This window comes from Lepidochelys olivacea (genome assembly GCF_965140295.1).
Source record: "Lepidochelys olivacea isolate rLepOli2 genome assembly, chromosome: 2".
Classification (NCBI taxonomy): domain Eukaryota; kingdom Metazoa; phylum Chordata; order Testudines; family Cheloniidae; genus Lepidochelys; species Lepidochelys olivacea.
Genome location: NC_140412.1, coordinates 169,866,035 through 169,891,037, shown reverse-complemented (window position 1 = coordinate 169,891,037; position 25,003 = coordinate 169,866,035). Strand labels below are relative to the sequence as shown.

Genomic DNA, 25,003 nt, shown 5'->3' with positions numbered 1-25,003 from the left:
AACAGTCAATAATGAATCTGTCCTCCATGAACTTATTTAATTCTTTTTTTGAACCCAGTTATACTTTTAGCCTTCACAACGTCCCCTGGCAATGAGTTCCACAGATTGACTGTACATTATGTGAAGAAATACTTCCTTTTCTTTGTTTCAAACTTGCTGCCTATTAATTTCATCAGATAGGTTACATAGCACAGTTAGTAGTTCTGCAATTTTATCTTTGAGTTCTTTCAGAACTCTTGGGTGAATACCATCTGGTCCTGGTGACTTATTACTGTTTAATGTATCAGTTTGTTTCAAAGCCTTCTCTACTGACACCTCAATCCAGGACAGTTCCTCTGATTTGTCACCTAAAAAGAATGGCTCCTCTTTGTGAATCTCCTTCACATCTGCAGTGCAGGCTGATGCTGACCATTCATTTAGCTTCTCTGCAATGCCTTATCTTCCTTGAGTGCTCCTTTAGCATCCTGATTGTTCAGTTGCCCCACTGATTGTTTGGCGGGCTGATGCACTTAGTTTTTGTGTCTGTTGCAAGTCGCTCTTCAAATTTTTTTTTGACCTGCTTAAATTAGACTTTTACACTTGACTTGACAGTTTATGCTCCTGTCTGTTTTCCAGTATCTGAAATAATGCCTTATTTTACAAGAGAGTGAAAAACTTTGATCTCCAACTAGAAAAAGCTTGGACACAGCGAGTTTTAAATGTAGCACATATGATAATCCAAGTTCTCCCTAGCTTCCTGGACCCTGACCCAGTTTCAAATCCTTCTTCTCATGAAAGCTGGTAGCCATACATGTGGGTAGGTGGGTGGGGTGGCACTGTCTGAGCAGAGGCAGTGAGCAGGGCAGACAGATTCATGCTGATTCAAGCATTTCCTGGGCAACCTCTTGTGCCCCTGTGGAAATTCAAGTTGCCCTCCCTTTGCCAAGTCACAAGGGTCCATCTTCTGTACTTGAGATGAAGCTCCCCCAGGAAACAGCTGACTCAGAGGGATGTAAGTTATTCTTCCCCAAGCTAGCAAGAGTGAATATTCGCGTATGTTTCACTGTTCCCTTTGTCAATATAAAATACTATTAGCTGTTCATATTGTAGGCCACAGCTTTTGTTTCATCAACCCCTCAGATTTTTATTTTGCAAATCCTCATGTTCTAGAAAATACATGGGCTTGTATTAAAAAAGGCCCAGGAGAGTCATCATTATTCCAGATACTGGAAAAATCTTTCTCTCTATCTCATCGTCATCAAACTGCCACTTGTTCCATGTGAGTCAGATGCACAAGAAGTGCCTGAAAAGAGTCAAAGGGCAAAGTGTGTCATGAAAACTCATTGTCACAAGCTTACATTTCTTTGTTTAATGAACTAGCTTTGTCATCTCAAAGGCTGAAATCCTGCACATATAAGAAGTGAACTATTTTTTTTTTAAAGTTAGTGAGATGCTATGATGCATCCAGAATTTTAGAAATATTAGAAAAATGAGATTGAGCCTGACTACAGAAGACTGAGTTTCATCTTTAATTTCATTTTCTAAGAAACGTATTGACAGACATTGGAAAGCCAAAATCCACATACGCACACGTGATTACACTTTAAATGATCAGAGTTTTGATTCTTTTATTATAATCCTTCTGCATCTAGAATCCTTAATCCACCTCGGACCACTGTAGATGTATTCTCACAGCTGCATTAAAACACCAAACAGGCAAAGCATGTGCTTCTCTGGCTATATTTAGATTCATGCATATTTCCTCCCTCCACCATTGATAGTCCTTAATGAAGCTGCTCACGGAAACAGCTAATGTGGGGGGACGGGGATGGCAGGGGCGGGTCAGGATTATGCAGAAACCTTCCAGCCCTACTTTCTCTTCTGCGCTCCCATGACACAGTGCAGCGACTCAGGGGGTTCACTACCACAAAGCCACCAATGGATGCCTCTTATATTAAGCTGCACACCCAGACAAGAAAAAGCGAGGGTGTGGGGGGAGGAAGGGGGAGAGGGAGAACAGAGAGAAAGAAAGAGAAAATGAATTGATACAAGGAGAACTGCAGCAGCTCTGTGCCAGAGCAATGGACCAAGTCAACAGCTGAGGGGGCTGAGGAGGCACATTAGTAAACTAATCATGGAGAAATGGGAGCCTCCAACCAAAAAACTCTGATTAAGCATTTTAGCAGTCTCACCAGTTACGAAGCTGTTTCACACCTGGAGTCATATTCAATCCAGCATTCCTCCTTGGGACAGATGTAGCACACTATGTTTATTACATATGAAACTCATTTTTCTGGGACAAGTTTGTGGGAGAGGTTCTGAATATTGCTATCTTGTTTCTCTGAGTGCATCTTTTCACCTCATTCCCCCTACCCCCCAAGGATGAAATAGAGGAGAAATATCAAAAACGCATAGGCATAAAAGCTTAGTAAACAGCATTTGCTCTCTGGTCCTGTGCTCTGTACATGAAGTGCACCCGTCAGCTCTAAGACTAATGAAAAGTACACATTGAAAGTTCATAAATCATGGAAATATTTGCCTTGAATCAGATGCTACCTTCTCAGTGCTTTTCCTATCCAGTGAAAACCTGTCTTCAGTGACCACTCTAGAGACCACAATGGAGAGTTGCTTAAGAATAGTGGTGATCTAATAATGGTGGAGCAGAACTGTACTCAGTACTTCAAGGACATCTCTTAAGACAGGAGAATCCCCGATAAGGGTGGACTCTGGTAAAAGGCATCAGTTTTGCCACAGCAATTTCTCAATGGTTCACTAGATGCTGGGAAGTATAAATGGATTCTAAATATTCTGGGCCAGATTCCCAGCCCTTTTGTGCCCCCCTGAGCAGTGCAAAGAGGGCATAACTCAGTACAGCTGGACAGTTAACACAGCTGGAGGGAATTCTCAACTAGTCTAAAGCCAGCAGAGCCAACTCCTGTGCCAGTCTCCCCCGGCATAGGGAGCACTAGCAGAGAGAGGAAGCATGACAAAGTGAGATTGCAGGGATGAAGTGCAAGGTTTGTTCCTTTACAGCAATTCTCAGATGGCTTATAACCTCCTAGGAACTCCAGACAGTTGTTGTAAGTTAGAGCAGCCTCTAGGCTGCTTTAACTTATGTCAGGTCTAGGGCAGTTTCAAAATCAGGTGCCCCCCACCACTCCTCTTTGCCCCCTCCTCCCATCACTCCCCCTTATGGCCACTAAAAAGTGGGAGTGCATATTCTCCTGGTCCCCCTGTTCCAGCGCCCCTGCCCAGAACACATTTAAATGGGATGAAGCTCTTCTCTCCACAGAGAAACAGTGCAAGACCTGCGCATAGGGTGACAGGTGTCCGGTCGAAAAGGGATCCTGGTGGCACCGGTCAGCACTGCTGACCGGGCCACTGACTGTTCGGTTTGCGGCACCATGCAGCGGGGCTGTCAGGCTCCCTGCTAGCTGCCGCGCTGCATGGCTCCCGGCCAGCAGCTGGCATGTCTGGCTCCTGGCCTTAGGGGCTGCCGCGTGGGGGCGGGGGTGGTGGTCCGCATTCTGTCCCCCGCCCCCTGCAGGTGCAGCTCCCATTGGTTGGGCAGGGAAGGAAATAGCACGACTGGCAAGTGCTCAGCAGGTGGCTGTTGAGGGGTCATGTGGCGTGTGCCTCTCCCGCTGCTGCCCGGCCCTCTTCTCCTCACGCTCCTCATGTGGCTGGGCTCGAGCTGTGGCACGTGGCCCTGCTGCAAACTGTGGTCTGTCGCCCCATCGCTGGCACCCAGGCGTTGGAGGTCTGTGTATCTCCGTGTCCGAGTGCTGGGAATGGGGCTGCACACCCATCCCCCTCACTGTAACCCTCCCCGTCCCACCCCTGTCCCCCCATCCCCCTGACTGCATCCGTCCCCTGTCCCATCCCGTTCTGCCCCCCGTAACTATCCGTCCTGGCCCTGTACCCCTTACAGTGCTCTCCCACCCATCCTCTCCACCTCCCAGAGCCACCACCCCCATATCCCTCACCCCTGCACCCCATTCACCTCCATACACTGCTGTGCTCCCGTTATATCCCTGTACACTCCTGTGCCCCCACATCCACATACAGCTGTAGCCTTCTGCCTCCCCCTGCATCCCCCCACATATCCCCCCTACTCCCGTCTCTCCTTCACTGCCCTCTCTCACCCCCTCCCTGCTCTTGTCCTTGGCCCCTTTCCCTCCCCATCCTCTCTCCTCCACACCACACCCCATCTTTTCCCATCCAACCCATGCTCCTCCCTTCCCGGCTGGGTGATTTAGGCAGCCCCTGGAAAAGTGTATGAAAAAGTGTCTCTGTGTAGGCAAGTATGTGCATGCATGCCTTGTATGTATGTAAGATACTGTGTGCCTTTGTGTAGGGAGGCAGGCGTGTGTCTTCCCTATGTGTGTATACCTGTGTGAATAAAATTTGCAGCCTAACTCTGACTTTTATTTCTTTTGCTTGTTTGTACACAAAAACATTGCTGACATAAAATATGTGGTATTCATTTCATAACAAGTTTTTAAAAGAGAAGGGAACTCTAACAGAAATATATTCTTTCTTAAAAAGTGAATGTTGACTAGTAATAGAAGAAAAGCCAATGTATCATACTTTCTCCCCACCTTCGTCTAGCTACATTATCAACTCTTTGTTGCATACCCTCTTTTTTTATGTGTATGTCCAGCACCTACCACCCTGGAGCCCTGATGTGAGTGAGTTAGTGAGAGATACCCAGATAATCCCAGCAAGTGACCCGCACGCACACACTGCAGGGGAAGGTGAATAATCCCCCAGGTCTCTGCCAATCTGATCAAGGGGAAGATTCCTTTCCAATCCCACATATGGCCATCACTTAGACCCTGAGCATGTGAGCATACATTCTGCTCCACTGAAATCAATGGCAAAGCTCTCGCAGGCTTTATTCAAACAGAATCAGGTACTATGCTCTTTTATGAAGCAAAGTCATTATAAGAGGGATGAAAGAGTCTCCTTTCAACATTCACATGTAGTTCCCATTATTAGTCTTACAGCCTCTGGCTCAAGCCCTCCAGTCAAAATATGTAGCCAAAAAAAGTATACTGCATGGAAATGCCACTCTCCTAGGGTATGTCTACAGTACAAAATTATGTCAACCCAAGTTACGTCAACTTACAGCTGCTGCAGTAATTAAATAGCTTTTGCATGTCCACATTATGCACCTCGTGTGGGCCATGTGTGTCCTCACCAGGAGCACTTGCACAGATTTAACCGTCAATGTGGCCATTGTGGGATTGCTTCTGAAAGGCAACAACAGTTGATGTAAACAACACAGTGTCTACACCAGTGGTTCCCAAACTTGTTCCGCCGCTTGTGCGGGGAAAGCCCCTGGCGGGTCGGGCCAGTTTGTTTACTTGCCACGTCTGCAGGTTCAGCCGATCGCGGCTCCCAGTGGCCACGGTTCACTGCTCCAGGCCAATGGGAGCTGCAAACCGCGGCAGAACAAGTCCCTCGGCCCGCGCCGCTTCCAGCAGCTCCCATTGGCCTGGAGCTGCAAACCGCGGCCACTGGGGGAGCCGCGATCGGCCGAACCTTTGGACGCGGCAAGTAAACAAACCAGTCCGGTCCGCCAGGGGCTTTCCCTGCACAAGCAGAGGAACAAGTTTGGGAACCACTGGTCTACACTGACACTGTGCTGACCGAACTACATAGACGCTGACTCTACACCTCTCATTTAGGTAGAGTTATTAAGCTGGTGTAGTGGGTGAGTTACATTGGCAGGAGTGACATTTTAGTGTAGACACTTGCAGAATTAGGTCAACATAAACTTTATGTCAACCTAACTCTAGTGTAGACCAGGGCCTAGCTAACAACCTCACCAAAACTGTTCACACATTCTTTGAATCACAAACAATAGTTAAAGGATTTTATTTTTCTTCCTGCATGACCTGAAAAGCTCCTGCAAAACTTTGGGCAATTTCAAAACTAATCAAGCCATCAAAATACTTTAAGTACATCTCCCTTACAGAATTAGCCCATTTCAAAATGCTTTTTACATGCTTGTTAAAGCTTTTTATCCTCTGGGTCTGCAGGGTTAACGTTCCCTAAAGGCGGTTCTAGGAAGCTAACACCACTCTATAGGATCAAAGACCATATTTTTCTTCATCTGTGTCCTTCAGTGAATTCTAAAAGCCCTGTAGTTTTTAAAGATAAAAACCATTCCATTAAACAGAGCTTCATTACAAGGGTAGGAGACACAATAAAAAATACAGACCACTTTTGTTCTTAAGGAAATAAAAATAAAATCTTGATTTTCTTTATTTTCAGGGCCTGTGTGATCATATTTACAACCAGCCAAACAGAGCAGAGAACTCAATTAATCAGAAAGTGTAATAAGACCTACACTGGGATAGTCCCAATGAACAGAAAGAAACCTACAAATTCTTCTGCAAAGGAAGAGAGGGAAAATAACTAAATCTGAACATATAACAGACTTTCTAACTTGTGTGTGACCAGCTGAATGAAAATGGTGAATCTAACCTTGCCATAGAAATAAGTTGTTCAGTAGTATCCCTGATAAAGCAATGGTGAGAAAAATGCATGCTAGATTCTAAATTTGGTTCACAAAATATTGTAGCCCTTTTCAAAGCTGATCATCAAAGACAATACAAATCAATGGATGGCTGTTTTTCCTCATCACTCTTGAGAACAACAGTAGAACTTTTAAAAATCCATGGAAGTAGTGATATACTACCTGCCACCGGCACGTCTATAGCCTTCATGTGATCAACAACAGAAATAGTGGAAAACAGGACTTCAGATGAAATATCAACTTTATCAGAAATCTCAGAGGTGGGGCTGAATTATAATCTGAAGGGGACAATAATGCGTTTTAAATATTTGCTCCTTCGTATTTAGGATACACTGCAGTGAACGATAATCTATATCAGAGGGACAAGTCCTTCCTTTCTAGAGATAAGTTCAGGATGCCAATATCTGTGACCCAACATGTACCATCTGAACTTGTTCACCATGCTGCTTTCTCTGCCAGTCCATTCCCCTGTGTATGGCTGGGACTGGAAGAAATATGCTTTAAAAAGATATTACACCCCAAAAACTTGGAATTCACTACATAAGCAGCTGTAGTTAAATGCAAACTCTTTGTATGGATTACGAGGCTATTAGTGATAGCAATTTGCATATGAAACTATATTGAAAAATTTGTGTGACTGGAATTTTACAACTTTAATATATTAATAGGAAGTATATGTTCTTAAATTTATTTACTTCCTTGTTTCTGAAATTTACTATTTTATGACATATACTAATGGAAGCAACCTTAATTAATTTATTACTATATTTTTATTTTAATTGATATAAATGTCTATTCCTTTACTGAATCTCACTGAACGGGGTACTCAGGATTTATTCTCTATTTAAATGTTTATTTCGACACTAACTGGGAAAAACCAGGCCATAAAAAAATAGTGTGCACATTTTTTGCTACGTTGAGAAAATGAAGTTGTATCTTGGCTCAAAAAATCTCTAATCTCATAATGCCCAAGCAAGAAATGGTGTATTTAGCAACTGGGTTTTCATTGTTATTCCCTTGCAAATGTCACTTCAAGCCCCAATCATTATAGATAAATCAGGTCAAACAAAACTATTCCATTATCATATATTCCTGTCTCCCTTAGAAGTTAACTTTAGTGCCATTCCCGAATCTACAGTGCAGAGTTACCAATTCTATCCTAGAAGACAATCACATTCTTCTCACGGGTCACTGGAGGATTTGTGGCAATCTATTTATCTTTGTATTTTTTCCCGGTTTTTCTGTGTGGTCTTTTAAAATGAACCTGTGAGAGCATGTTGATCAACAACATTCTGCTTTGCTAACAACAATTTTTTTTAATGCATCACCTATTCCTTTTTCTCTCATATTATGAGATTAGCCATCCCTCCACCCTGAGGACATACCCCACAAAACATTTATTAAACGGTGACATGGTTTATTGGAGCAGAGAGCATTCGTACATACACAGTTGTGTTCTCCTGCTGTTATTAACCAGGGACCGAATTCCATGATATAGAGTCCATGCTATCCTAAACACGCCCAATGACCTCAGTGAGAATTTCGAACAAGCAAGGACTGTGGAACTTGGCACCAGGTGGTGTTACATTTCTATTGAAATCCATAAACACACAAAATGACAAAACCAAGTGTTTATGGTTCAAAATATTGTTTTTCCAACAAAATTGCTACAACTCGCATCAATTTTTAAAATGTTCGCAGGGGATCAGTATTAGCTTGGTGGCAGCAGACTTGCCATGCACTGCAACAACCAGGAAAAGAAGCCTCTTATTCTGATCTCTGTGCTCCTTCCTTTTCTCAGATTAGTAGGTCTAGCATCCCTGCCATTTGAACACTGGCAGAATTAGCACAAGCTGTTCAGGCCCTGGCAGTGGCATCCTCATGGCAGAGCAGCGTAGCCCAAGCTGTTTCAGTGGAACATGACTATAGTGAAGCATGAGCAAGGCTGAGCCCTGGTCATGTGAGAATTCAGCTTCTGCCTTTAAGCTGCAGAGGGCTCTCATACTAAATTTAATGCATTAGATAATGTTCAGCTGAGGTATATGATCTAATGCTTTCTCTGTACTCCCAGGGGATTAGATAATTGATTGGTGAAGCATGCTGAGTTATAGTAAACAACATGTCTGCATCAGGACAGCCATCAAATTGTATTTAGTTCTATTCATCATCAACTTTTTATAGCCAAAACCCTTGGATTGTTTGAAACAGGTTTTTTTGAATCACACTCAGTTGCCTCCTTGCCACCCTTAACAATATCCATTTACAAAAGTCACTAAGTATATTGGAGAGGTGGGATAATGCCTTCCCTCTTCTCTCATAATGAACTCCACCTCCCTTATTAATAGCCACTCCCTTCCTACCCCTTTCCTCTAGCAGAGGAGGCAGAAAAACAGCTGTCTTCACAGATGACATCAACTCTGTTCTCTGGCTGACTAGCAGAGAATGCTGATAATTGGGGCTGTCTGCTCCAACTCATCCACGAAAGCAACAGCTTCTACTAGCCTGAGGCCTACACACTTGAGTCCTTCCCTGCCAGCTTTTTGAATGAGCCAAGATAATGCAAGAGAGTTGAATGTGATCTTCATGCTTAAGCCAAGGGTCTAATGCATTTCTGGAAACAGAAATCAGACACGATGTATAAAATGATTATACGTCCCTTGCTCTGTCGATACATCCCTTGCTCTCTGTGACCCAGGCAAGTGTGTTAAACTGTGATTATTTTCAGAAAAGAGATTACATGAAAATAGCACCTCCTTACTCAACCAATCTGCTCCCTGCTTGTTGTCAACCACACCTGCTCACTTTGTGACAAAAAGATGATTTTAAATACTTAATTAGCTTCTGTTATCTCTGTGAAGCCAACACAGCTACAGGAGAGCTGGATTCTATTCTGGACTGCCCATCATCAACACACTTATTAACTAAGAGCCAAAGTCTCCCATGAGTTTCATCAATGTAAACATGGGCAGCAGGTATCATAGGCTGGGGAAGGCGGTACCTCCCCAAACAGCCAGAAGTGGGCCTCGCCCATGCTCTGCCCCCAGACTCCCCCTCCTGCTTCCCGCTCTGTGTCTCCAGGCTGCGCCACCTCTGACTGCTGGCACTCCGGGGCTGGGGGTTTTGGGGCCATGCCGCCCGACCTGCCAGTGCTGGGGCTGTGCCACCCGCCCTCCCAGCCACTCTGGGGCTGAGGAGCCTTCGGCCACGCCGTCTTCCCTCCCGATGCTCCGTGGCTGAGGGGGCTGTGGCCGCAGCGCCCACACTCCTGGCGCTCTGGGGCTAGGGCTGTGCCACCGGCGCTCCCGGGCTTGGGGGGTTGGGGCTGCGCCGCCCGCACTCCTGGCGCTCCAGGGATGGGGGCGCTAGCCTGGGGCAGAGGCCAGCAGCCGCGGTGGGGGGGCTCTGGGCTCCAGCCCTGTTTGGGGGGGGCATGCCTCAGGCAGAAGATGCGGGACTGGGAGCTAGCCTCCCCCCAGCCAGCAGTTCACACTCCGCCCATCAGTGTAAATCCAGAATTTAACTTCATTAAACTCAGCACTGAAGAAACAGATCAAATTCGCTGCACATTTTCAAATGCAGCATGTTTAACTCAGATTACAGAGTCGTGTAACTTAACTTCATTCTAACTATACTTATACACCTCAGCTGGACCCAGCTTGCTGGTGATGATGCACAAGTCAGAAAGAAAATCCCTGAGGGTTTTATCCTGAAATCTTACTTTCAGATCACAGGTAGAATCGGAAGGGTTAGGAAAAAAACATCTGTTTACCAACTGAGCACATATTTGGTGTGAAAAAATCACACCACAAACACATGAAATGCAACTTTTTTTTCAGATAATTAAAAAGGAAAAAAACTGAAACAAACTGTGTCTCAGTTTCCCCTTCTGTCAAATGAATAATCATACTCAGCTACTTCACAGGGACTGTTGTGAGGATGAATTAATGTTTGTTAAGTGCTGAAATTCTAGGATCAAAGGGACTATGGAAGTTCAAGGTCTCTTTGCTTTCTCCTTCTTCCTCTCACCTTCCTCCTTCCCAACCCAACCAGATCCTTCCGTTTCCTCCTCACTTCATCCTTCCATTCCTGAGACTTCCAACTCCTCCTCCCTGTGCAACACACTACTACTTCCCCCACAGGGTCCCCAATTCCATATTTTTCAACCCCAAAAAACTCTTTATAACCCAACTTTTTCATGCTACCTACCAACATGCTCCATAGACTGTTGCTCGTTCTCCCCCATCAAAACCAACTACTTTTGATGGGGTCACATTACGAAAATAGAAGGTCTCAGCTCTGGAACTCTTCATCTTGGGCATTGAGTAGCATCTCTGTTGGAATTAAACATGCTCCGAGGTTCTCTCAAGCCAAAGATGTCCCAGCATACATTGCCTTCTCTGATTCCAAGGAAGCCCAAAATACTTACAACCAAGTTGCTGCAAATCAAATAGTTTCTTAAATGATTAAATGCCTGGGTTGATCTAATGCAGGGGTCCTCAAACTTCATTGCACCGTGACCCCCGTCTGACAACAAAAACTACTACACAGCCCCAGGAAGGGGGACCGAAGCCTGAGTTCACCGAGTCCCGCTGCTCCAGGTGGTGGAGCTTGGGCTTTGGCTTCAGCGCTGGGTCATGGGGATCATGCTTTGGCCCAGGGCCCCAGCAAGTCTAATGCCAGCCCTGTGACCCCATTAAAACAGGTTTGCAACCCACTTTGGTGTCACGACCCACAGTTTGAGAACTGCTGATATAATGTTTTATATAGTCCAGCCTGGAGACCTGACAAATATCAAATAGCAAGGTAAATGGAGAGGAAACTTTTGCTATTTATTAAGATCTCTGGAGAAAAAATGTCTCCCCTCAGTCTTCTACATTCAGATGCCATGATGAAATTAGGCCCCCCCAAAAATAAGGAGACTGGCTTAAAAATCATGAGATTTTAAAGAATGCTACATTTTGGGTTCTGAGTTTTGAATTGTTAGGAGTCATGACTGCCTCCACAACCCTGAGGGCTAGAAACTTACTTCAAAAAAGAAAGAAAAAAGAAAGAAGGATATAATGTGAAAGTCACAATAAAATTATGAGAGTTGGCTTAGATTGCACATTGATGTGCTTAGAATGGGTGTACTCCAAATTTCATTTCAGTTTCAAAGTTGGGTTCATGGTTCCAGCAGCATTCCTTGTTAAATGTCAGAAATATTGCTGCAATTAGTAATACCTCAAAACAAGAATGAACTTTTGAATTGTGTCCAGTGTATTTCCCCATCTCATAAGGCTGCTGAGGATTAATTAACTGATTTTTTTAAATGTTTTGGAGATGGAAACTGATATATAAGTGTTAAAATGCTATTACTGGCAATAAAAAAAATTGCCTTCCTAACTCTTGACCCTATCTCTGTAACGAAGAAAAACGGTTACAAGAGAAAGCTACTAAGTCATGACCTAATAAGTTGTTAAGAGAAACACTGAGTCAGCTGTATGCATTGGCAGGAAAAAAGTATACAAAGTATTTTGGACAGAAACGAGAAATCAGTCAGCAGTTTTATTCTTTCCTTGATCTTGCAAACTGGGATTCTTCACAAGCAGGAACCCACTGAACAAAGTAAACAACTGAATTCAGCAAATATACCACACTGTGTCAATGGTATATATGATACTGCATGTATTTCTTCAAGCATGTTTATGTCTAAAGTTTAGAAAATAGCATTAATATATAGCAGCCTTTAATTCTGTACATTACCATTAATCAGCAGTATAAAGCTTTTACAATTTTTAATTTTATTTACATTGCCCCAAACTATCTCTGCAAATGAATGTAGTTCCCTCAAAAAAGATCCACAGTTCCCAAGCATGGAGGTAGTCTGGCATGGGGTGACCTTTGTTCACCAAACCACAGCCACATTGTGCATGGCCCCCTAGGACGTGAGTGTTCCAGATGGGCATAGTCATTTTGGTCTCAGTAGGAAACCAATACATGCCCTGCCCATCCAGCTTGCAAACATTCCCTCTGCAAACATTTACAATCCATGCATTTTGCTATCCAATCACTCTACATACCTTCCAGTCATAAAGATACTTGTGCCTATATTTCTTTTATTTGGTTCATTTTCATTACACACAGGACTCAGGGGCAGTAAAATAGAGTGAAACATTTTACAGCCTGCAACCCACAGCAGCACAGAAACCATAAGGAATTCACAGATGTGATTACATTCTTCTAAGTTAAAAGCATTACTTCAGAAAGGTCATTTCATAAAATGGGTTGATTTGCTGAAGAATGAACATACCTCAGCTTGTCCAACAGCCAATCCTCCAGACGAACTCTTGTCAGCCTGGTTTAAACAAAGGGTTCCTTTAATTAGTGAAATATTACCAACTGACTGGGCAAATTCCAAAAATACTTCACTACAATTAGGAAAGCTTTCCTTCTATTCATTACTACACGGCATTTAAGAAATAATATTTAACCCCTTGACAGCCATATAGGTATACCTTAAGTAAGCCCCACGCAGTCTCCCCAAACTGTCTCTCACAATACTGGCTAACGTGCTCTGGAAAAATCCTTGCTGCATCAGAAAGGCTTCTGGCAGATATTATTAATTACAGTTTTCAGTTTCTATTTTTACTTGTGTCTTTGGCGCCTTTACCAAAGTGTAACTTCCTAGAAAATTCTTTCTTTGCAGATTTATTTTGGTGTGTTTATACAGAAATTTTGATCCCATACATTTGATCAAAAATGGGTTGCTTCATTAGCAAGGCAATAAGCACAAGAGGTTTTTTGGAAGTCTCATACTGTTTTTAATACAGTCTCATTAATTGATCCCACCCTATATGTAATAATCTACATCCTTACACATTGGAGAAGACCTCTGTGTTAGACCAAATGCTCGTCTCTCTCACCAACAGAAGTTGGTCCAATAAAAGATATTACCTCACCCACCTTGTCTTTCTGATATCCTGGAACCAACATGGCTACAACTCAACAAACATATATGATAGATGTCCTTTACAGCCAAATTTACAAAAATAGGCACTGAAGCTCTGCGTGCACATTCATCCTCGTTGCATGTGCAAACGATTGCTGGCTTGTTTTAAGATTAAGCTAAAGTGTCGTTATGACATACCATGGCTCATAGTCAATATAAAACAATCATTCCTAAATAAGGGCTTACAGAGTATTAAGAGGTATTAGCTATTACTCTGCTCTTTATCAGCTCTTGCCTGTGTTCAACTGTCCCATATCTTTGGTCAGAAATTATGAGTCTTTTAAATGGCAATGGGTCAGATCCTGCTCATTTTTCTTACGTGAGATGTCCCACTGAGTACACTGCAACTATTTATGTGAACAAGGCTTTGACTCTTGGAACCTATCTTCTTCAGTAATTCTGATCTTATGTGAGCAAGATACCTTACGCATTTTTCACGGACAATTTCCCCTTAGCAGGACTATTCCTTTTGTAAACATTACCCTATAATTTACTCCTGTCTTTCTATTTCATGTTATTTATTGTAGCCATAGTTTATACTATATCTGGATGCCTTTAAAAACTAATTTTACAGTCAGCATCTTGCCATATAATCTATGCAAGGTTTACTTGTCATCTAACCTAATGTTATAATTTTCTACACTCTCAACCTGTTTAAATCCAACAATTTACTTTTTCTAAGAGAAGGTAAATGCCATACATATGTCATCTCAGGAGGATGTGTATTTGGTTTTGCATTATAAGAATCATATATTTACATCTGTTGTAAATTTGTTCTCACAAACCCCACTTTAGTAGATACAGGTGGTTATGGCCCATATTTTGACAGTCAATGGGATTTAGGCTCCTAAATGCCTATGCCACTTTTGAAAATGAGACTTAGGAGCCTAACTCACTTAGGATGCTGCTATGTTGAACCCAGCAATGCCTAAATACCTTAACAAATCTGTGGAACATGTATGAGAAAACAGGCATTTTTGCAGACACAAGTTGAAAGGGAGCAGCTGATAACCTAGCCCTCTAATAGAGTTTTATTGTTATTGTTTTTAATAATTGCTTCATATGAATCTTCAGCAGCCCAAGCATCACTGAAAGGGAAATGTTGGGACCCAAGTCCTTTTACCTGTAAAGAATGCAATAAAGCCTACACGTGTCCTTTAAAAAACCCACAAAAGCTGAAAATATACAGTTGTATTTCAGCTTCATATCAATCGGTAACTGTTTTATAGAATAGTTAAGCAAGGTATGTATGACTTCTCTTAGCCCATTGGACTTTCTTCAGCTGTCAACATCTACCGTGTGAGTACAGAGCAGCAATTGCCAAGTCCCACAGAACATACTAATGCAAGTTAACTAAATAACAATTATCCCTTGTAACTCATTAAATCAGTGGTTCCCAACATTTTATAATGATGCCAAGCCATCTATGGGGAATGACCCAGCATCTCCAGGTTGAAAAGCACGAACCTCTAGTACTTGGGTAAAGGAACCAGGTCCAATATTCAGAAGCAATAGCTGACTCATAAACCTCTATCAGAGGTTCATCCACTAGAGGGTGACAAACAGCCACACTGTGGTAGCATGGGTTAAACATCTGTAGTGAGTCTCTCTCTTAAAATGGCTTTGAGGATGGATGTTTCCTTGTGCCCATGTGCACCACACCCTGGCAGAGCAGCCACCATTATCTTCTTTTTCTTCTGAAATAAAGTCAATGCTCTACAGAAATCAGTTCATCCCACCCACAGATGTATAACGTGAAGTGCAAATCTGGTAGCCATATTGAACCAGCAACTCTCCACACCTGCTTTTAGTAGAGGGGGAAGGGAACAATGCCGTATCTGAGTAAAACTACAGGGGGTGTTGAGATAGCTAGAATGAAATTATTCATGCTGGAATATGGCCAGGATACTTGGCCTAGCACAGCAATGCTCATTAAAAGTTCTAAGGGACTTTTAATACCCAAGGAGATAGTTGCAACATTCAAAACAAAAGCCCATCAACTACCACAGCTGAAATTTATAAGCAACACAGAAAGTATTTGACTGAGACCACAGTAAAAGAAAACTTACTCATTTTAAAAACTGAGGTACTTTAATTTCTTCCTGATAACCTGTTCTGGAATCAGTTAGGGTAACAGAAATGTGGAGTGCCAGTCATTAAATTCTGCTGTTTAACATCTTCAGCATCAAATGTCCATAGTTTAACATACAGTAAATAAACAGGCTTACCAATTTTCCATTGTGGCATGTTGTACATGAACATAATTTCGAGATATAGAAAATAATGCACACAGCTAAGCCTTTCTGAAGGAAGCACTAAGAAAAAATATCAATCAAAATCTGCAGTACCTGAGAGCTACTAACATGCCTGTATGATACAAATTCTGAAGCACAATACTGTGGTAAATTCCAAAGCCAAGAAATTCCAGCATTCAAGGAGCTCTACCTGTTTCATCGGATAATTTTAGTGAATTCTGGTTCAAACACCTGCTTGACACACAACCCGTTTGGAGGAAGAGGAATATAATATGCTTGTCATCCACAAATTTCAAAACCCTTAAAAGACCAGATGAAGAAATTGAGACACAGGTGGGTTTAAGCTAAATATTTCAAAGGTAAGTACCTAAAGTTAGGCACCTAAATAAAATGACTGATTCTCAAAGATGCTGAGCATTCAGTGACTTCAAAGCATCTCACAGGAACTGGGGGAGGTTTAGATTGGATATTAGGAAAAACTTTTTCACTAAGAGGGTGGTGAAACACTGGAATGCGTTACCTAGAATCTCCTTCCTTAGAGGTTTTTAAGGTCAGGCTTGACAAAGCCCTGGCTGGGATGATTTAACTGGGAATTGGTCCTGCTTCGAGCAGGGGGTTGGACTAGATGACCTTCTGGGGTCCCTTCCAACCCTGATATTCTATGATTCTATGATTCTATGAACTCCCATGCAATCTCACATCATTTTTCAATGCAATATGTATTCTCATTATTATTTGTACTGCAAAAAAAAAAAAAGAAAGAAAGAAAGAAAACCACTCCACAGTTGAGACTTGCACTGAGTTTAAAACCAAGCTAAATAACACAAGATATAAATCATTTTATTTTCTGTGCATATAATTCATTGAAAAAACACCTGTCCGAATGTACTCAAAGCTATCAAAATGTTACTATTATATAGAATACTGCACCAGTTTCAGTTGGGAGCTAGAGGGGAGGGGCTTACTGCAGAATCGATGTCCCACATACCACAGAACACATAGCACCCTGAATGCAATGAACATCTTTCAATGGCCATTTTATAGTGAACCCATGGACAGACCAGGAATTCTGCTGCTCTTTCTCTGACAGCATTTTCCTCTCTGCTTTGGAACTCAAGCTCAGCAGACAGAGAAATGCCTTCCTGCAGGCAAGAATGAACAATCTCTCCCAATTACATAGCCATGTGTGGGCTATGAGCAATTTTCCAAACATAAAAGGCAAAAGGGAATTTGCTATCCATATATTAACAAGTTAAAACATGCCACCTGCAGATGGAAGGGATCAAAGTGTCTATTTGAGTCACCTCAAAATTAATCCCCTCCAGGAATGTTTTTCTCTCACTGTGTTTCCCCCACCCTCAAGAGCAGAAAGCCAAGCTCAAAGAATGTGCCCAGCTTTCTTGTACAAATATGATATTCCCTAATACACCACACCCTCTTCTTTCTGTAAAAGAATAAGTTTTTTCTCCCGCACAGTCCCCAAACACACAATGCAGCAGAGGGCTGATTTCATACTTATTGTCTATCAGCCACGATGCCATGTTTTGTCAGAAAAAGATTCATTGCAGGTTTCTGTTGGGAATGGTGTTTCCATGATAGGAAGGCTTTCTTCATCACAGGACAGATCACTCTCTGGTTGCAACGTGAACATTCTTCCAGAATTCAGAGAAGACGGATGAGTAAAATGTTTTGCAACCTCTGGAACACAAAATGCAAAAAGTGGAACCCTTTTTACAGATGTCAATAAAATGGGTGAATTTGATGAGGGCAAAAACGTAAGGGGTAAAAAGAAAAAATAGCCAGCCAGTATGATGTGTAGACTTAATATCTATGTTCAGTGAGAAATTTACTCCTGGGCAGAAAAGACCAGCTTAAAACTTATACACCATTTAGGCCCTATGTTGAGGGTTTAAGCAGAACCTGAATGTTGCATAAGCCTTGCACTGCTTTCTCTGCAAATGGAGTGGACTAATATAGTGGTAATTATGATTTGGAGGGTGGGTTGAAAGATGTATCTGTTCTTTTAAGCCATGGACCAAACACAACATTCTTCAAAAATAGGCGTAGGCAAGTTTTTGCTGTTCCCACAAACTGCCCAATTCTCCTTGCACTGAAGTCAACATCAAAACTCCCATTGACTTCAGCGGAAGCAGGAACAAACCCATAATATACATTTAGTAGCTGGCGACAACAGGGCCAGATCTAGATGTTGTGACTCCAGGACTAGGGTTGCCAGCCCTCCTGCATTGTCCTGGAGTCTCCAGGAATTAAAGATTAATCTTTAATTAAAGATTATGTCATGAGATGAAACCTCCAGGAATACGTCCAGCCAAAACTATCCTATCCAGGATAGAAAACTTTTTCGGTGCTCCCTCCCCACCCAAAAGGTACAAGCAAATAAACAAAAACACCAAGATTTGGTGCCCCCAAATGTTGGCACTAAGGGCAGCCACTGTGATAACACACCATGAAGGCCAGTGACGAGCCAGCAGCAGCATCCCTTCTACATTTCAGTGTCAGCATGCTACTGAGAGTCTGAGAACTGAGAAGGAGAAAAATGTCTTCCGTTTACAATCTTTACTACTACTAACAATAATCTGTATGAAAGAAGTGTCCAGAGATCAAACTAAGATTGGGGCCCCAATTGGTCTGCACTGTACAAACTAAAATACAAGGTTTTTTTTTTAAAATGAATTTATCCTTATCCAAAATATATTTCCGCTTTCAAAAATTTTTATATTCAACAACTGGCTTATTTTTGAGTGAAAATAGGCTAATCATCACACAATTTTGATACAATTGAACTAATTTTGAAAATTTGGAAGGAACTGCAAAAAATTGTGTTTTTTGAGGTTCTCTCATTACATTTCCAGTATTTCTCCCTTCCTCCCTCCCTCCCCCATCTCTGGTAAATAAATAAAGTTCTTTAAAACAGCAGTGCTCAGGATAAACACTATTTGAATCATCAGCACTCCATTTTAGTATTGCTACGTTTGGCATCCAATTAAACAACTCTGGAGACCTTTATTTGTTCACAATACAGGTAACGCATCCATACCAGGAGTGCCAACCTCCCCCACTAAACCCTGACATAGCCTTTTGCTTATGTTTGTGCATTTGATACGATAACGCCATCAAGAGCAGCAGTTAGAGCCTATTTTCATAGTGCTTTTGGCAAGAGGGACAAAAGTTTATTAGGAACTGGATGAAGGCCATGAACTTCTTTCATATAGGCCACTGAAGAGCTATCAGATGGTAATGACTTGGCTTATACGTCCATTTCAGAGTCCTAAGTATGTTCCATAATTCAGAACTATTCATAAACACCAGAGTTAGATCGAAACGTTAAAATAAGAAGCACACAAGATCTGAACCATCTGAATGTTGTAAAAAAAAGGAACAGTTTACAGTGGATTCTGTTTATTAGCAGCCCCTCGGCTCGGATACCAGCAAAAAGCTGCTGTTATCTGGCAGTTGCTAATAGGAGGAAGGCAGGTTCGAGAAGCGGCAGACAGGGAAGGAAGTGCTGAGACGTGCCTTCCCTGGCTGCAGCCTTGCAAATCTGCCTGCAGGGAGGATGCAGCCTGGATGCCAGGGCTTTCCACTGGGAGCAGGGGCGCTGGGGGCTCACAATAACCTCTCCAAGCATTAGGGCTCAGCACATCCCAGTGCTTCCTTTCCTGTAGCCCACCACAGCCTCCCCTCCCATCTCGCCACCCCTTACCTCCTGTGCAGTCCCTGCACACAGGCCAGTTTGCAGGGCTGCAGCCCCAGAAGGAAGCACTGGGATGGGCTGACCACCAGCTGCAGGGAGGGGCTGCACTTGGTCATAAACCAAGACAGGTCCCAGCACTTTCTTCCCTGGGTGCAGCTACACAAACCTGCCTTCACGGGGTGCTCAGCACCCCTCACCATTTTCTTCTAGGGCTGCAGCCTTTCAAACCTGCCTTCAGGTAGAACCTTTCTTCCAAAAATTGTTGCTAATAACCGGCATGCTGTTACCACTATCCAAATCCCATTATGATTAAAAAATCAATGGGACAGGATTGGTTCCCAGATAAATGTTGCCATTCCCCAGAAGTTGTTAATATCTGGGTTGCTATTCAGCGGAAGCTGCTGCACTTGTTCCAAATAAGAAGGAATGACTCACAAGAACAGCCTGTGTTACTATCCAAATATCATATTTTATTATATTTGTTGTTCCTTATTTGTATTCAAGAAAATCATGACCCCCAGTTCAGCAACACCTATGTCATTAACCGTAAAATGTCATCATCAGCCAAATATTCTTATTCTCATTGATTAGCACTTTATTCTTAGAGTAGCCTCACTAACAAAGACCCAAATAAACAGCTTGTTACAAACAGTTCTCTCTAAACATAGGAATAAGCCAATTACTTGCAAAACTTTAAAACAAGTAAGAAAAGCTTGCTTCCCTTCAGGGAAGATGGGGTTTCACATAAAATAAAATGCTCGTAAAAAGATATGTCATTCATATTTGCCAGCTCTTAATCTCCAAGAAACACAAACACAGCAGTACAGGCAGTCATCATGATGTTCTACGATCCCAAAGGGCCTCAACAGCTACGTTCGCCTGGAATTTTATATTGAAGCTCTCATACAGGTTGAAAGTATTACAAAAAAGTTCTCGCACCTTCTTTCACTCGGATTTCATAGAACTTCTATGTTGTTTTTGGCAATTAGTATTTTCACTTTTCCTCTCCTATTTTTTTTCAGTGAACACCTTTTCTCCTGCTGCAAGCTGTTCAAACATAGTTAAAGCAACCTGGAAACTCTGCACCTTTAGGCCACTAAAGTGTTCTCTGAGGGTTCAGAGAATTCATTCAAGTGAGTGAGGGAGTTTTCCCACTTTACTCCATCCCCATAGCAGTATGGAAGAACTGCCACACGGAGGAAGAAAATTTTGGACATGCAACATATCAACTAGAGGTAGGTATCTAGAGGTATCAACATCTGAATATCTGAACTTTAGGATGTATGAAAGCTGGATTCAAATTCTGTAACTAGGGTAATAAAAAAAATTCACAATATTAAGGAACAAATGTTTCAGTCTTTCATTACTTTTGCCCTGAGAATTGTCAGCGCTACTTACAGTACAAAGGAAAACTACGATTTGCTTAGCACATGCCCTTCATTTCTCCCACCGCTGAACTACAAGGAAGCAAGACATTCTATCTGCTTAAACAGTATCATTTCTTTCGAAAAGTTCTTCCCTCTGCAGCTGTACAGGTCAACACACCAGCAAGTCATCAGGGATTTGCTTCAAACAACTGTAATAGTACCCACATGAATGAGCCAAAGACAAAGAAAGTGAGTTCAACGGCTGAAGAATAAACCTACTATACTCTAAATGCTAATCAGGCAGAGCCCTCCTGTGCAAATAATTGAGAAAAGTACCTGTAACTGAAGAAGTTATGAGACAGCTAAGGAAAATAAATATATTCCAGGGTGTATAGAAATATAATGAAATATTACAACATATAATAATAAAATAATTTGCAAAACTGTGTTGCTCTCATCTGAATTTCTGAAATAATTTTACAAAGGTGGATATTACTGGAGGAGATACTGAGGCATGGAGAACCTAAATGTTTTGCTCGCAGTTACATACAGAATCAGTAGGAAGGAAATCTAGTTCTCTTGACTTTCAGGCCTGTGCTCTGAGCACTACTCAACACTGCCTCAAACATCGGATTAAAAATATGCTTTACAACAGTTTCTTTTAAAAATCTACTACAATCCTTTAAAAGAAAGTATGGTCATTAAGAGCATACACTCTACATAGGTTCTGCTAGCTCAATTTAACCAAGGTGTCTAACAAGCAGGATAATTACACTTTGTGAATTCCAGCATCAGTGGGAATACAGAGTTTCATTAGAAGTGTATGCTTCAAGTGTAACATAGATCCCCTGAATGTTTATATGAAATGTCATGATTCCCCAGGAAAGCACGAACCATTCAAAGCCAACAATCATAAATGCCTTCTATTATCTGATATTTCCTTCTGGTAATGTGTTTCTTTAGCTTCATATCACTTACTATTCCAAACCATTATCTGAAACTTAAACCTGAACAGACATCTCAGCCATTCTTATTCGGAACCAATGCTCAGTACTTACAGTCTCCAGAGGTCATTACTGGACATAAAAACTCTGGTCTTTTAGATGGTAAGATTTAGTGCAGGGACTGCCATTTACTACATTTGTACTGCACAATGGGGCCAAGACCTAGCTAACACCTCTAGACAATACTGCAATATCCATGTTTGATAATAATATGAAATACATAATTTATTCAACATATTTCACATTTTTGGAGGAAATGATTCGTCACAGGGTTCCTTAAGAGCTGGCAAATAGTACAGCAGAGGCATGTGTTTAGTCGCAGATGACTACGCTGACAGCATGAGCAGCAGTGCGGGGCAGAGGCTTGGCATGAGGATAAGGTGTTTGAAGCCTGATGCAGGATGAAGGAAATGGAGGGATTCAAGCAGCAGGATTCACGGGGATGACTTGCTGGTCTCAAACCTGAAAGGAAGGGGTCCTCCGAAGCCCCTCTCCAGCTTCTGGGAAACTGTGTGAATTCTGCAAAAAGAACAGGAGGACTTGTGGCACCTTAGAGACTAACAAATTTATTTGAGCATAAGCTTTCGTGAGCTACAGCTCACTTCATAGGATGCGAATTCTGGTTTCTCTCTTTCTCTCTCACTGAATGGGAGAACGTGGCTTCTGTTCTCACCCTTCTCTCCATTTCCACTGAAGCGCTCCTCCTTTCTCTTACTTTTGTGCCTCATGTTCTCAAACGGGCAAAGGCTGCAGGAAAAGCAATCCATGTGTGACCCCAATCTGCCCTCTCTGCAGGGCTGCAGTTGTGCCAAAGCCCTGGATAAATCGGGTGGGTGGAATGAAGCGTTTAAAACATTCAGCTTATCAGAGGACTTATATGGTTTTCATACACATACAGTGATAATGAAGCAGGTCAGCAAGGATGGCACTGAAGAGGCACGGGTGTAATAACCAAAACAGAAGCAAAACTAAATGATCTCATATGGAAAACTGCAGCAGATACCAGGCGTGCATCAATGCTAAAATACTGGTGCGTGGTCTTAAGTTCAGGGAAGAGGGTAACTGAGTTGTGGAAAAGCTATCTGCAGGACAGGTAAGCCAGATACAAGTAAAAGTTAATATATATTACACAAACTATCATCAAATAATTTACAGAGGCAGGATATTTTCAGACCATAAATGGTTGATAATCATGCCTGCTCACACCACCAAGAAAAATAATTAATCTACAAGACTCAAAACTCCAGCATCCAAACTTTTTCCAAATGCAGTTATCATAATAGGAATATCTTTAAACAAGGAAGTTTGCCCTTGCTCTCTTACCCTCATCAGTAAGTAGAAAAAAACATACACTATGGGCTGTTTGTGACCTCATTTACACTAGTTTTGCACCAGTATAACCCTATTTGCCTTCAGCAGAATTATTCCTGATTCACAGAAATAAGGCACCCTCAGCACATTTAGGTTTTTCCTCTTTCTGCGTGTTCCCAAGATGCCAAACATGCTCGTACACTCGGAATTCTGCTCTCCGCTCCTCAGAGAGCTTGTTACAAAAAGCAGGGTATTCATTTTAAAAGGTTCTTCCCCAAGAAAATGAAATAGTACATCACACCCTTGCAGAACTGTAGGATAAAGACACATCAGAAAATGTGGCCCCTTATGAGTTTCAAGCGGCCTGGGGGGGAAAAAACAACCAAAATCACGGTTACCAATCTTTCCCATCAATAATCTACTGTGCTGTAAACCCCTGCTTAATCTAGCAACACTGAAACTCAATTGATAGCCTCCCTCATTTTATGCTATCCTCATCAAATATTTACCCAGAAATCCTCTTATCCACTTCTGGCCATAGCCTTTCTCCAGTCTTCTGATTCTTTTCCAAACTCAGTTCATCTGCTATTCTACACGGCTTCTTTAGCCTTTATTGCTGCCTCACATCTCCCATGTTCTCTCTCCAGCCTCCCAAAACTTTCCCAACCTTAATCTGCTTGTAGATCTGAAGCTACTCTTGACGCATAATGTGCTATAGATCCCACCATCTCTCTAGCCTTCAATGGTTTTCCCAGCCTCAGCCTGGTTTCTGGCATGTTCATGTCCTCTCCAGTCTTCTGAGGCTTTTGCACGACAGCAGGATTGAGAATCTGGGCCTATATTTCAGCCTATAAAGGGAGCACGCTTCACAGCACTCTACCCAACTCCAGCATATGAAATGACAAAAATTCAACAGTGCCTGAAGGTATTGCATTCTCACATAGGGAGGCAATGCTATCACTCCACAAGGACCACATTACATTTGGGAATTCCGGGACCCTAATAAGGCATCAGCTCACCTATTCAGCCTCTGCCTCCACTGGGGGAAAAATACTTTTTAAAATGGCCGTAAAGCTTATAAATGTGCTTGAAGCTCCTGTGACTTGCGAACTCCAGAGAAATAATTTGTCAGTTGCAGGGAAAGTTGGGGGAGAGGGTGAGGGGGCCGAGGTTTTGGATAATTGTAAGAAAATGGCCACAGGGGACTTATACGAGTTTCCCATGGAATTAACGAGCTTGATCTCGTCACACACACAATTCAACTGGGCTCCCAGAAGGCCTTTCAAAATCTCCCACAAGCCACTGCTTCAAGGAGCACTGATAGGAACTGCAAGATAAGGCAGTCTGATAAAGGTGCAAGTGTAATTATGTTCTACAGTGTAAGTAACGGTGTGGGCAAAACTGTGACCAAAAGAAACAGGATGACTAGAATGGGCACACTGCACTGTTTGAGCCTCCACAACCGCGATCCTACCAGTTCAATTCTTTCATATAAATACCGCCTCGGACTCATGATATTTCTGTGGTACAGTCTGTACCCTTCCACCTCTAAAAATCAGCCTTTATTAATACCATTAACGTTCAGAAAGGCTGAAAGTTACATTTCTATCACAAATGTGTTTGTCAAAGGCTTGGAGAGCTCAGTATTCAAACTATTCCCTTGTTTCCCACTGAAAAGCATTTTGAACTGCCTGTGCCATTTAATCAAGAAAGACTAAGCTAAATCTGAGAGTCAGGTCAATGAGTCTACTCATGCAAGTAAACACGGTCACACAATCAGGCTTCAGGTAGATAACATATACACAAAGGAGTGAAAGAAAGGTTGCACAACAATTTT

At 42.3% G+C, this 25,003-nt stretch overlaps 1 protein-coding gene across 5 annotated transcripts in view; it reads right to left on the bottom strand.

The window, feature by feature from the left end:
- The window catches only part of TNS3 (tensin 3), a 343,602-nt gene that overhangs the window by 269,778 nt on the left and 48,821 nt on the right, over window positions 1-25,003 (bottom strand). For 4 of the 5 annotated variants that reach the window (XM_084621461.1, XM_084621462.1, XM_084621463.1 and 1 more), the window contains exon 2: window positions 12,816-12,860. The exons of the other annotated variant lie outside the window; for it this stretch is intronic. In XM_084621461.1, coding sequence (XP_084477587.1) covers window positions 12,816-12,860 — 45 coding nt within the window. The remainder of the gene's footprint in view (window positions 1-12,815; window positions 12,861-25,003) is intronic. 5 annotated transcript variants of the gene reach the window in all.